The 13943-nt window shown below is 37.0% G+C and overlaps 1 protein-coding gene across 4 annotated transcripts in view; it reads right to left on the bottom strand.

Annotated features, from left to right (window-relative positions):
* The window catches only part of SLC25A13 (solute carrier family 25 member 13), a 102300-nt gene that overhangs the window by 28500 nt on the left and 59857 nt on the right, over window positions 1-13943 (bottom strand). For all 4 annotated transcript variants that reach the window (XM_087758068.1, XM_087758133.1, XM_087757987.1 and 1 more), the window contains 6 exons: window positions 13717-13810; window positions 13456-13540; window positions 11216-11300; window positions 10598-10756; window positions 3616-3668; window positions 2502-2582 (listed from right to left, as the gene is read on the bottom strand). In XM_087758068.1, coding sequence (XP_087614194.1) covers window positions 2502-2582; window positions 3616-3668; window positions 10598-10756; window positions 11216-11300; window positions 13456-13540; window positions 13717-13810 — 557 coding nt within the window. The remainder of the gene's footprint in view (window positions 1-2501; window positions 2583-3615; window positions 3669-10597; window positions 10757-11215; window positions 11301-13455; window positions 13541-13716; window positions 13811-13943) is intronic.

The raw sequence follows: 13943 nt of genomic DNA, 5'->3' as shown, positions 1-13943 counted from the left end.
GTTACAAGTGCAAAAGTCAGCCATGTGTACTAATTCTCAGTAATTATGATGCAAAGCAAACTCCTTGGGGACTTAAAAGTCAACGCCTGGCAATGGTTGGGCAAACAGCGGAGTGGAGCTACTCAGGTGATACTGACCCCTTCAAAGCCCTTTGTGTTACTGACCAACCCAAACCATCCAAGTATCTGCTCGGTCCTCCCTTTCTTAGGTATTACTGCTATATTGTACTCACCAGGCTGGTATTTATAACATTAAAATCTAGCATGCATCCCAGCACAAAGCCCTTGCATAAGCAATGAATATACTCCAAGGAAACAGAAGCACAGAAGGAAAATTTAACATCTGTGTTTGTAACACAATCACTGCTGAGAATTAGATGCAGAGAGCAGAAAGGTGATAGGGCAGGTGTCTTTTATAAAATTCATCTTAGTTGGCTGCCCCTTTTTAGACTCTAACACATCATGCACTCCTGTCTTCTTGCCTCCCACATAAGTGATTACTACGCTGTGAAATGAGGTAAAAATCCAAGACTGAAAATTTTGAAAAGCATTCAACACTGTCCTTACTGTTTCCACAGTGAAATCGCAGGTTTCGCATTGGCTTAAACAGGGACAAAAAGTTAGGCCAATACAACGCTGAAAGCTATAGGAAAAAGCCTGTCTTTGGCATCTCATATTTTATGTGTATATTTCCATGAGAGAAAAATTCACCCCGAAAAACTAGGCACCACTTGTAATGAGAGTCCCTGTTGCTGATCTGAATTGGGTTTAAAATTACAAAAAAAAAAAAAAAACCCAAAGACCACCTGCAGAAAAGACAAGTTCTAACCTATCTACCTGGCACTAGACTATGCCCTTAAGTGAGCACTCCAGTTAAAAGAAAACTCAGGGCATTCTGCCACCGCACGTCTACTGCTACAACTTTATGCAGCATCTCATTGTTAATATATATTTCAAATAGCAACTAGGACAAGCCAACATTTAAAGCGCATTTAAAATACGTCTCAAGCCACCTATCTCTTAAAGCAGATCCTTAGTTTACAATGAACTACTGGCAAAAAGCTTGCTGCAGCATTCTCATGAATGACAAGTCTCTGTAAAGAGTGCTTTTTGTACTGCATTAAAAAATTCACAGCAGTCTGTAAAAATAAAAACTCTAGATCAAATGACATTTTAAATGAAAATTTTGCTGAATTCTCTATGGCTGCTATGTTCATAAGACATTTTATTAGTGTAAGGGGCAAATACTTTTTACTCTGTAAGCACTTTATTGCATTTTTCCTTCATTTACAGCATGCTTTTTATTTAGGGCTTTAGAGACCCACATTCTTCTCTCCCCCCCTTCTTTTTTTCTCCCCTGAATGCTCCTAAAGTTACAGAACAAGGGGATCCTACCTGGCAGTCTACAACAGGTCAGTGATCAAACATAAGGAGCAGTGAGACAGCAGCCAAATCCTGCCCCATCTCCTGAGAATTACAGAAAGCCAGGGCTTCTCAGCCTGCAACGCAACCGAGCCACTGCACCCTGAGGCTCCGATAATCGTAGTACGCTCTCTGCAAGCACATACAGCACTAATCTCCGCACCTACTGAGGTTAAGACACAAGCATTTGTTTTTAAGTTGCTGCTCAACGTAGTTTTCGAGACAGGTAGAAGCTGCTTGAAAATGTGATCTCATCTGTCTTATGACAACAGAAACAAAGATAGATTGAAAATATACCAACATTGCTTTGCCCCAGTGATCAAAGCCAGTTTAAATAAAGAGTGTTCTTTATCTGTAAAGTGCACTGGCCTTTGAACAACTATTCATTTTACCTAAAGTATTTACATTTGCTTGAACAAAATCAATGCACCAGATAAAGCAAGCTGTAATACAAACAGACAGAACTAGACCAAACCGTGAAGTATTATCATTTATCCGGTAATATGCCAGTTGTTCATTAAGATACTACTTTGTGCAAGCAAAATACTCTTAAAAACTTAGTGGGTTTTAAATACAGCCTACATTCAGGAATGCATTATGTACTGAGTTAACGTTACACAGCCTACGTCTGCTATGAACTCAAAGAAGCATGAGTAGTTTTTGCCATTTCAAAAAGCCAGTATCACTGCAAAAAGTGAAAATTAGTGGGCGCAATAACACATCAGGAAAGAAGTGACGTGGCAGAGTGGGTGCCACAAAGTAGTAACTAATTATTAACTTCTGGAAAGGTTAGCATGAATCCTCTTTAGGCCATAAGCTACAGCCAACATGAATAAAGACACATTCTTTATTAAGGAAACAAACTCTAAGCTGTGAGAATTATACAGCGCAGTTAAAAGGCACGATGCACAGAAACATTTACCCTTTCATCAAGAACGGCTGGCCTATCTAGGAAAGAATTGAGATGCTCTAGTAGAGTCTGCTCTTGAGCTGGATCTGTGGTTAAACAGAAGCCTTAGTCCACATAGTTACACACTGCACTTTCATAAATCTCATATGAAGGAAATTAAAGATACTTACACAGCCACCAGCAAGAATTTCTGCAGCCAGTGGGACAGAGCCATCTTTAGTCATAAACTTATCTCTCACAAAATCATTAACCTTAAAAAACAAACAGTTATGAAAGCTGATAAATTAAAAGGTTGGAGAAAACACTCATCAGCTGTAAATTCTGTGCAACTGAAAATGCAAATACATCCATGCAGCTACCAAGCTAACAGATATCAAACAAATCTTAGATTTCATATGAAATATTGTAAAGCTGACTGTTTTTCTAACAAAGATTTACAGCATAATTCAATTATTTATTAAAAAAGATAACGATCACTAATTAAATAAAATAATTATCTGAAAATTAATGATAAAATCATTTAAGATTTTAGAAATGCTCGCTATGTTTACAAATTTAAATATAATTTCAAATTAATATCAGAATGTTCAATAGTAAGTTTTAAACACAATAGTAATTCAATTACAGGATTAAGTACCTTTCTTTTTTTAAAATGCGTATTACTAGCTTTGGCGAATACTAGCTTATTGGTGAATAACCAATACATTAAGATTGGGTTATAATAAGATATTCTTCAGTGCTTTAAACTCATTCAAGAAATAACAAAATTACAGAAGTAAAATATTTATGAAAAAAAATGCATGTAAACAAGTTCTTTTCTTACCAACACTTCACTACGTGCTCATATTATCTCCTGTTGCACTAGAGTTAAACATACAGGAACCATGTGGAGATACAAAAACAAAAGCCCTCCAAGTCCAATAAATAATTATTCGTTTTTGCTAAGAAGTGAAACCAAAGGCCTGCACTACTTACAAACAAGCAGATGAGCTGAACAAGTTGCACAAACTTGTTGTATTTTGGAGCGAGTCCAAAAATAAGTTTTCAGTAAGATTCTTAAAATGTTATCTACATGTGACTTGTACGCCACTCGTAATGTTCACAGGTCAGAAAGAAACAGTTGCTTTGTGCTTTTTGTAATTAAGTTCGTATCAAGCAAAGATGATGGAATACATGCTACCATGTTGCTCACACATTAAGGATAAAAATCCTTAACGCGCTAATTGTAATTGGATGGACTTTACAATGTGGAGAAATGTGAAAACAATCCATTTGCAAACTTACAGTAAGTTTTATGGCCTTCTCTGGTGCTACTCCTAATAGCTGCGGTAACAGACCTGTAACATGGAAATAGAGAATTCAGTGCATCGAGTAACTTGGTATTAACTAAACAAATCAACAAATATATGTAGAGATCACCACCTAGAAACGGGCAATTTTTACAGCAATTTTATGTTATTATACTTAATGAGAGTACTTAAACATTCCATTTTGAGAACAAACTTTGTGCTACCACTTCAAGTGCTACCACTGCCTATACGTATTTGTTTCTTTAGCTTTTTTAAATCCATGATATTACCTCACTTTACACTTAAACACTAATACAGAATTGCCAACTATGTTTCAGTACTCTGTCCTAAACTAACATTTATTTTCTGCATTTTCACACAAAAATTAAGACTTTCTAATTAATTTTGTGAGATACACGTTGCATCCACTTCAAAAATCACAAGCGCAGTACCTTGTTCTGGCAAAAACAATGGCATTAGATGGCAGGACCCAAGGGGATAGGAATCAAAATAATGCAAAACATTCAAACATGTATGACTGCATTCTTGAGCTCTTTGCCCAGCTAACTCACCAGTTCTTTAAACAAAGGAAGTTATGCTGCTTTTTTCCCAGGTATGGAATTTCCTATTTTATTTTGTTAGAAGTGATGCGCTACAGAACTGGAAGTGGGAATCTCTGACTGCTGGCTTCACTTGCTTGAAGTGAATCGTTGATATTTTGTAAACTTTTGGACGACACAACCTAAAAATACGCAAAGCTTACCAACTAAGCCTGGGGCTAGAGTGGTGCTGCAAGCATTCATCAGCATAACAAAATTAGGACACTATTCAGAAATGTAAGAAAATCACCCCAGCTAGAGTTCCTGGTGCAGACCCCCTTTGTTTTAGTAGCTCAAGAAGCACCTTTGGGTACTTTCTACAAAGCCTGACGTTTTCACCTCTCCATGGTTTTATTTTTGGGGAAAAAGATAACAATTAAGGTTTCACCTCTAAGAGCTAACATGCTGAAAAGCATTTTCCCAAAGAGCTAAACATCAGAATAACGAAGTGAAAAATGTACGTAATGTATTCTTTCGTCCTGCTACCATCCATCAGCTTTACTGGTTACTACTGATGCTCTTAATAAACAAATAATGTTGGAGAACAGCACCATTTGGCTTGTGGTAGCAGGAGGGCCAGCCATATTTATATACTAATGCCTTTAAAATTTTGCACTTTGCATTTTTGTTTTTCAAGTGTCAAAAAGAGTAATTAATTGTGTATACAGCTGAGGTACATATACACCTAGCATTTACCCAAGACAACTATGTTGAATTATGATCATATGGCTGAATATGCAAACAAAAGAATACAGTAGCACTAAGTTCATATACAGTTGCTCAAAAAAAAGACATTCTGCAGAGTAAGTTAAATTTCAAAATTTGAATTTCTTAAACATTTTTAGTTGCACAGGTGACTTGAATCCAGAATTCAATGAAAAAACACTACGACAGTCAGAATTGTGTAATTAAATATTACATTTTCTGCAGCACTATGAAGAAAACGCAAGGCTATACAATGAATAGGATTTTTTCAGTTTTAGCCTTATACAGACAAAATTGTCTTTGTAACTGCCATGATATTTACAATTTGCTATAGGACATGCGTGGCTTTGTACAGACATTATGGCTAATGAATTTGTATCTTCAAAGATTAAAAAAACATTCCATTTACTTTAGAAGCACACTATCTGATCCTAAGCCTAATCCAGTAGAATTAGAGCAGGTCTGTAAGTAGATATGCAATTCCAAAAGAACCTGGAGATCATTAATTTTAAAATCCCATATACATGTATTACTACACCTAAGCTATATATAACACGACTTTGAAGTTGTATCATATCAAATAAAATACAGAAAAAGTCATTCTAAAATATCAAGATATAAAATTATAAGAATAGTCCAGTTGGAGATCTGTATGAACCTCCAGCGTTGGAAGCAACATAAGCAGGACAAATCAAATTCATTTTCACTAGACTGATCTGAAGATGGCCTTTTAAACATTTTTCATTTTTCAGCTCCTAAGACTTTGCATTTGTAAAGGCACTTGTAAAATCACAGCAAAAACATGTTTATCTTGGCACAAGTTATTTTTTTCCCATCTGGTCCATTCCTTTCGCACTCAAATTTGAATGAGACTGTTACAACTCAAAACTTTCCGTAAAACGTCAATGTAGAAGAGAAAGATCAGGTAGAAGTTACAAAAAAAAACCCCAAAAACCAAAAAACCCAAAACCAAAAAACCCAGCTGAACAATCAAACCCCCAGAGTATTCTTCTCTTTTTCTCTACTTCACACACGATTTTATAGTATAAAAGTGTTTTGTAAGTTTAATTACAGATAATGCTGTGCATGTCTACTGCAAGATAGCATACAGTATTCTAAAAAAGGCAGCATTAATTTTAATACTACATTTTATAGCCTCGCCAGATACCACCTAGGCCTACTGTCTCCAGGAACTTAGGAAGGTAGGGGGACTCTTCGTTTGCTCTCATACCTATGTAAAAAAGCTATCTGTAAGTGGTACCCGTGCATTCTATACATTATGACTATCAAAACTAAATTATCTTTTCTTTATCCTTCTGATGGGAGCCCTGAAACATTGTTGAAAGATTTCTGAACGTGACAAATATGGTAAGTTTTGGAAGAAAGAAAGCACATCAAGGGACACATATGAAAACGTCATTTTTCTGTTGGGGTTATCCTGACATGCTGGGAATTTTTCAGTGTTACTATGCATTAGCAGATCAGCAACAGGACACATGCACAGATGTAGGACAGGCTTAGAAATGTCTGACTGTCTTAAAAACGTATGCCTCATAACATCAGAGAATAACATTTTGCACATAGGCAGCCTGCTAGTATAGTATACAGCAAATGCTATTCAATCCATTTTTATATATCCAAGGCTCTTTAGTAGCAATTACCACATACCACTTCATATTTCACACACTATCGTTGTAGGACTGTATGGGAAGGTGAAGGTATATGTGAGAGAGAGAGCACTGAGAGCTGCATTCAGAGTCTGCAACATCATACAAGTTACTTTCTGAAAGCAGTCTAAATACATTGTGAATATACATGCAATGGCTCATCCAGCCCAGCTGCGGTGATGGCATTGAGTAAAAAAATCTTATTTGGCCAAAGTATTTTTTCAGACCTCTAACAGTGAAACTTCAGTTTCACACTGTGTAACAGACGTGCTTTTCCCTTCATATTAGAAAAGCTCACTGATTGAAGGAGTTGTTGCTCAGTCTAGGTAAAATATTTGAAAGCATTTGGACATCTGATAGAAAGGCAGTAACGGAATCCTGCCAAATTTTTCTATTACTCGATTCACACAATAAATTGGACAATTAACCACCAGTTGCCATTCAAGCACAGCTCCCTCAGACTGTAAATGGGGTATTTCTGAAGATTTTGTGCTCTGATAGAACTCTGGGGTAGGAATAGGCTTGTACTTCCATTCTACAAAAATGGTACATTACTGCATACTTCTGGAGGAAAGTTTCTGTCATGGTCTTGTTGTACCATTAGCACGGGAGTCCACCAGTAATAATGAATTTGGATGATTAAAATCTAAGATTAGAAGGCATCTGGAGTCACTGCAGTGCTAGAAGCACCATCGGAAGAAATAAAACTAACAAGTTCCTTAACAATTCATGATCACAGATAACAGAGTCTTCCACAGCACTTCCTGTCTTTTTATCATCTAGGAGAAGTGGCATTAACAGCATGGCTACTGAATGTTTTCACGAGCTACATTTTATCTCTGGTACTTAAATTTCCCATAGAATTTCTATCAAGTATAGCTGAAATAATCTCTATTACATGTACTGTTTAAGACTGCGAAGCATTCCGTGACTCATTAGGTGGACTTCTGATTAAAATGATATTAAGAAATGTAGGTGACCTCATCAGCTGGAAGAGATGTTGACAAATCACAGCTTCCAAAATGTTCTTGTATTTGCATATATATATGCATATAAATACCTGTGAGTTTCTAAATATGTATTTCAGGTATAAATGTAGACACAACAGTAAATTATAGGCATATGAGATGAGTATTCTTTTCAGCTATGCTGAGAAAGAGACAGATGAAAAATTTATCTCAGATGTACAGTCTTAAAAGAGTTAATCTAACAATACGGCATTCAAATAATGGACATTATAAAGATTCTACAGCGGTTTATATAATGTTTGGGTTGTTTTATAAATCAAAGTATCTTCTCAGTGGAAACACTGATTATCCTTAGAACCAAATTCACGTTAAACAAAATTCAGTGCTCTCTTTATATCCACAAGATGGTGTAATTTATCCTTATATGAGGTGGTGGTTTAGAACATGGTGGTTTTGCCCTTTTCAAGTTTGGAATAAAATAATGATACAAAAAAGAAAAATCAGTTCACTTCACTGGATGGAAATATGTGCCTTGCATTAAAAATATCATCTGAAATGGCTGAGTTCAGAGTAGGGTTTGTAACTCCTGCTTACTTTCTTGCAGTGCGGCGTGACGAAGAGACCACTGCTCCAAATGTTTCTACTACAGTTTTTTTAAAAGGTTTTGCATCACCATCCAGCTAAGCAGAACTCTACCAATGACTACTCCCTCCTCCAGTGGGGAAAAAAAACCATGTTTACTCAACTCTGAACCCACCTCAGTGTAAGAAAGAATACTGGTTACCAATGAGCAGCAAAAAGTAATGTACTCTGTAGTCTGTTTTACCTAGTGTAGTATTTAAGACTAGAACGAGATGATTCTTGCTATAACTTTACTGCATTAAATTGGGTGAATATACTAATCTGTAAAATGTTCCTTTCAAATTTTCTTGTCCTCTCAAGCTTAACCGGAAAGCTTCATTCTACACTCAGTTGCTCGACTTTCTCCAACATGTTCTCCTTAGAAACCAAGCAACAGTCCAAATTTACAGAACTGCACAGAGGAAGCTCCACATTTTTAAGGAGTTTTCTCTATTTGACTCTTTAAAAAGATAAGTTAAATCAGGGTGCCCTTTAAGTAGAGAATCTGTAGAAACACAGGCCTCAATTTGCCTCTGAAATGATGGTGTTCTTTGCCATCACACAATGTCTACTGTATAATCCAGAAATGAGATTATTGCCCTGGGTTTAGAAGTCCAGCTCCACCAAACTGTCTGAGATTTCACTATTTAGTACTCCTTGGAAGACTGAAGAGTAGTAAAGGGGATGGGGAACAGAAAGACAAGTTATACTGATGAATGTTCCTAATGTTCCCCAAATTTGGCAATGAAAAAATCACTCCAAAAACACAACAAGCAAATGGAGAACACACATTCAGAATACACATTTATGACATTTCTGAGGTTTGTTTTTCCAGGTGAAAAAAATCACTGTGCTTCAGAGTTTCAATGAGACAGAAGCAGATAATAGTGAAATTCTGCACATTTATTCTTTCAGGATCCTGGAAGAAGCAGACATACATTTGCAGGCAATACATTTTGTTCTTTAGCCAATAACTGGGACTTTTTATGATTCTGATTGCTATAAATCCTCACAAAATAGAAGCCATGTCAATACTCTTTATTAAATTACTAGGCTTACTCAAAAAATTGCCTCAAACTCAGTCAATAATAACAGAGCCTTCCCATCTCCAATTGTGCTGAAATAATTACGAAGTCTGTATTTTGTGGAGGAGCTACTTAGCCAACCTCCAGTAACTCAGGTCATATGTTAAAGAGTGCACATGTATCACACCACTTACTTTTAATGTTGTTTCACGTGTTGTCTTATAAACTGGGTTTTTTTCAGGTGCATATAGCTTTGCCAGATCATAACAATATTTTACTGAAATCCTCCATTCTTCATTCCTGACTCAACTGCTTCGAGCAATTAATTTCTGTCATTACAACATTCTTATTTTCAAAAGTTAAAAAATGTTTCCCAGCAAGCTGGCTAAAAAGGAAGTAAGTAACACAAGTTTCAAATCCGTCCCAATGAAAATGGCAGAGGGGGAATAAGAGATGTCAATAATTGGGGTACCAGAAACATAATTTGCTTTATCTCTGTGACAGAGGAGAACCGCAGTCTCATGCAGTTCATGATTCTTTATGACTACTTCTGCATTACCTGAACTTATGACTACTTCTGCATTACCTGAATTTATACCATTGATGCTATAATTGGGACAAGGATAAAATAAAAAAAAAAGCCACCATCTAACTGCAGGCACTTACCTAAGATACCCAAAGTGATGACGATTTACATCCTGAACAGAGTAAATGAGGTTTTGGAGCTTTCTCCATTGACTATAAAGGGAGCTTGGAACAGCTAACTTGATAACGCGGGTGTATTGGTTATGTATATAAAGCTAAGTGGGTTGAAACCCAGCTAATCTCTCTGGCTGACTCAACAGTGACAAGCTAAGAAGAGGTATACATAAAACTTGATAAAGATGACTATTCCCAATGATTAGTGAAGCACATGCAACTGGTTCAGAGAAACCTTTTTTTCACAAAAGATATCACAAAAGGAGATCTGGTTAATAACAAGGTACCATATTTTCTCTATGTTTTTACGTTTTTAAATAGAAAGAAAACAGATAAGAAAGAACACTGAAACAAAACCCCAAAAACAGATGATCTAACTTCTACCAAACAGGACAAAATATTCTTGGTACTAAGGACTGCTAAGGAAATGAAAACTTGATTAACAGTATACTTTTGCTGTAGGAAACTGCTGTTGTTGCCCTACTGCAGATGAGGAAGGAAAGGACAGAAAAGTTCTACAAAAATACTCACATTACAATGAGGTTTTAATTATCAAGAAGTTTGCAAACTCTTCACCTATGCAGAATAGAAGCAAAAGCACAAGCGAGGCAAAACTGAAGTCTTAACAAAATAGGCTTAAAAATCCAGAGTTCCACTGAACTCTTATTAGTATATACCACCTTTTAAACTTACCTCTATAAAGCCCAAAGAAACCTTCGTAACGCAGCACTTTCTTGAAGCAATCAAAGCTATTTTTATACATAAGTTCTCCCACAAAAGAGCCTGTAGAGCGCTGGTTTTGCATTCGAGTTTTTACCAAATCAATTGGGTAGACTGCAGTGGCTCCAACAGCTGCAAATAAAAATCAAGCTATAAGAAAACATGATTTTGCATTTGCAGTGTTTGACTGCAACTGTCATCTTCCACATTTATATCTCAAATATCAGTTCTATCTTTTTCCTCCACAACATATTCTGGATACATTAAACTACTTCCCACAGTTTTAACCAAAAGCACTTCCTGGCCCTACCTCATTATTAATCTGATTCTTCTGAAACTGGTTTGGTGACAAATCAGATAGCAACACCACCTGCAAACTCCAATGGCTCGTAAATTCCAAACCTCTCATAGACCAGATAACCTCTTCCCCTTCCACCTTACAGTCATCCCATCCCTTAGACACGGCTTCAAGGGAAAGACTGAGAAGCCTTCCACACTTAAATGAACGGCAGAAGGGGAAGAAGGGCAGAAGAAAAGAAGAAAAAACCTAAACAGTGAAGATGAATATTCTTTTGCTCAGCCACGACTAACCTCCAGCAACTGAACCAAGGGCAAACCTGTACGCTGATTCTGCAATCTGGATGAGAACAGGTCGAGACACATCGCCTGGAGCTTTCTGTCAAGGCAGGATTTAAAACAAAAGACAAGAAAAATAATCAGAACATTGTAGTTCATGAGAGAACATCTCATGATCAGACAGATATAAGTATAAAGACACCTGGAGAAAATCCCACAATACACTGAGGATTTTCTAAGTGCCATATAATGTAGCCTCTTCAGATTGGAACAGCAAAGAAAAGAAAGACTGATTCTACAACAAAATTAGACAACTCCAAAATCAATGATCCAAATGTGCATATGAGGGCACACATATTGCACCTTAAGTAATGAATTTTCTACAGCTAAAAGCAACTCCAGTTTGGAATTTCTTTCTACTGTCGCCAAAACCAGGTATACCTATTACTTCTCGGGCTATCAAAACAAGTATGCAAGCACTGTTCATACATATTAGCTAAAGGAAAAGAAAGTTTCATAAAGCACCCCCGCAATTTCATTTTGCTCACAGTCTATGAGTGCTAAATTCCACCCAATGAAAAATAAATTTCAGAAGTGCTCCAGATTTAAAATTGCTATCTAATGAAAGAAAAGAATTAGGAAAACAGAAGTTCTGCAAGGGCGTTACGTCTTCCATACTTACTAACACTTTTTGTAATACTTTTTTTTAGGATACTACAGGTAAAAGGACAAAATAAAAATACGGATACATTTTTTTCCTGAAAATGTGTTTATGTTTTAGCTGATATTCCAATGTAGCTGGAGTTGGAGAGAAAATAAATTGAAGGTATCAATGCAGCTGAAAAATCTTTTCAGTCTCAGCATCAAGCAGCTGACATTAAAAAGGAATTGGATGGAAAAATGAAAAGGTAGAACACGTATGCAGAAGAAATGGTCAGATTTAAGCAGGTTCATATGTCCTAGCCTCTTAAAATGGCATAAATCATACAAGCAAAGATAGTGGCCCCAAAGCAAAAATTGAAGAAGCTGCTACTCTCGCCATCGCATTTTTGGCTACATTTTACTGCCACCTATTGTAACTTATGTTACTTGATATTCAGTCCAATGCAAATGCTTTTAACTCCTTTAGGAGTCTTCTAGGAATAGATGGTGAGCTTTTGGGAGCCAACTCATTTGAACTCATCCCAGCATAGTCAACATTTAGTCACTGCTCAAACAAACAGAAAACCGCCACCCTAGATACTGTCTGTACCCCCCAGTGGTGGGGGTGTCCACATGTAGGGGAAGGAGAAGAAGAAGAAAGAGAAGCAAAGGAGACGCATGTGTACACACACACACAGGCCTGGCTTATGGCCTGGTAGTCCTAAAAATGTAGCCTGCATCAACTCATTGTGGTCAAACTGGCGTCTCCGCACAGACCCAGAGCAGGAAAAAAAAAAAACCAACAAAAAACCCCGTAGTCTCACAAGACACAAAGTTAAGACTGCCTTAAAATAGAGACAGAGAAAGAGAGAAACAGAAACAGAGGGTTAGTTTTTAATCTATCTGTACAGAAACTTGTGTCAATAAAAATATAAGATATGCTAAAATAATATGAAAGCTAAAAAATCAACAGGTTTGACATTTAAAGAACACTCCTATTTCTTTTTGCCTCAAACACAACAAAAGTTCATTTTCTGTTATACCACTGAAAGTCAATATCCTTTAGTTTTTGGAAATGCAGAGAATATTAATGCTTTTACTGAAACTGTGATGGTAGACTAAACGTAATCTCTCCTATTTTGATATTCAGCAGAGCATAAGGCAAAGCAGAGAATACTCTGAAGCTGGTAACATGCATGTGTGTTCAGAACAAGGGCTGCCATTTAGTAGGCTAGATTTACCATCCATATTCGAAGCAGGAAGTCTTCTTTCCTCATTAAAAAGAACAGAGCGCAACAGAATCACAAAACATAAACACCTTAATTAGGTATACACCTAATATTTACTGAATGGTTGGATGACACTCATATACATTTTATCTTTCCAAAGTAAATTACATTTAACCTGTCAAAATGCAGCCCAAGAGAAAGGGGCACAGAGAAGAGATGGAGAGGACGTGACACAGGTTAAAAATTCTAACAAGAAGGTATTCCTCACAGATATGACAGAACATAAGAGAAAAGCAACTTAGCTAGCAACACAGAAGGAGGCTGGCTATCTGTTTACCTGGCACTGGAAACAGATAATAGTATCATGCTGGCTTCTGTTCTTACCTGCCTCTGAGCCTCAGCCAGGTTGTAGGGCAATGTCCCTTCCTCCAGAGGAGCAATTCTTTCAATATCAGCTAACGTCATGCGCCTGAGGAAATTAATTCAGCTCAGCGTTTGCTTAGAGATGGGTTTTCAGATCACAAGAAGTTACCTGCACGTGACCACTACACTCCACTCACCTGTTCCCCAACACCACCTCCCACTCCTTCCAAGAAGGAGAGAGGAGAAAAGGCAAGAGAGGAGGACAGGTAATTCTCCACTTACCCCCGTGGTTCATATAGATCTGCTAACTGAAACAAGATGTCAACTTCCATGGGTGTAACCTGACCAAATTTCTGAGCTGCCAGAACAAACTCCTCTGCAACAGAACAAAAGTACAGAAAAGAAGAACTGATCAAACCAGAACAAATACTCCAGAGCACCCCAGAGTTGCTTTATATTTTAGTATTAAGTAGAAGACTCTGGTGGGGGAGGGAGAAGGGGAATAAAAG

Source organism: Nipponia nippon, unplaced genomic scaffold, assembly GCF_047370975.1.
Source record: "Nipponia nippon isolate SJK-2023a ecotype South Korea unplaced genomic scaffold, ASM4737097v1 scaffold_1, whole genome shotgun sequence".
Taxonomy (NCBI): Eukaryota; Metazoa; Chordata; class Aves; order Pelecaniformes; family Threskiornithidae; genus Nipponia; species Nipponia nippon.
The sequence above is the reverse complement of the archived record's forward strand: the minus strand, read 5'-3'. Positions and strand labels throughout refer to the sequence as shown.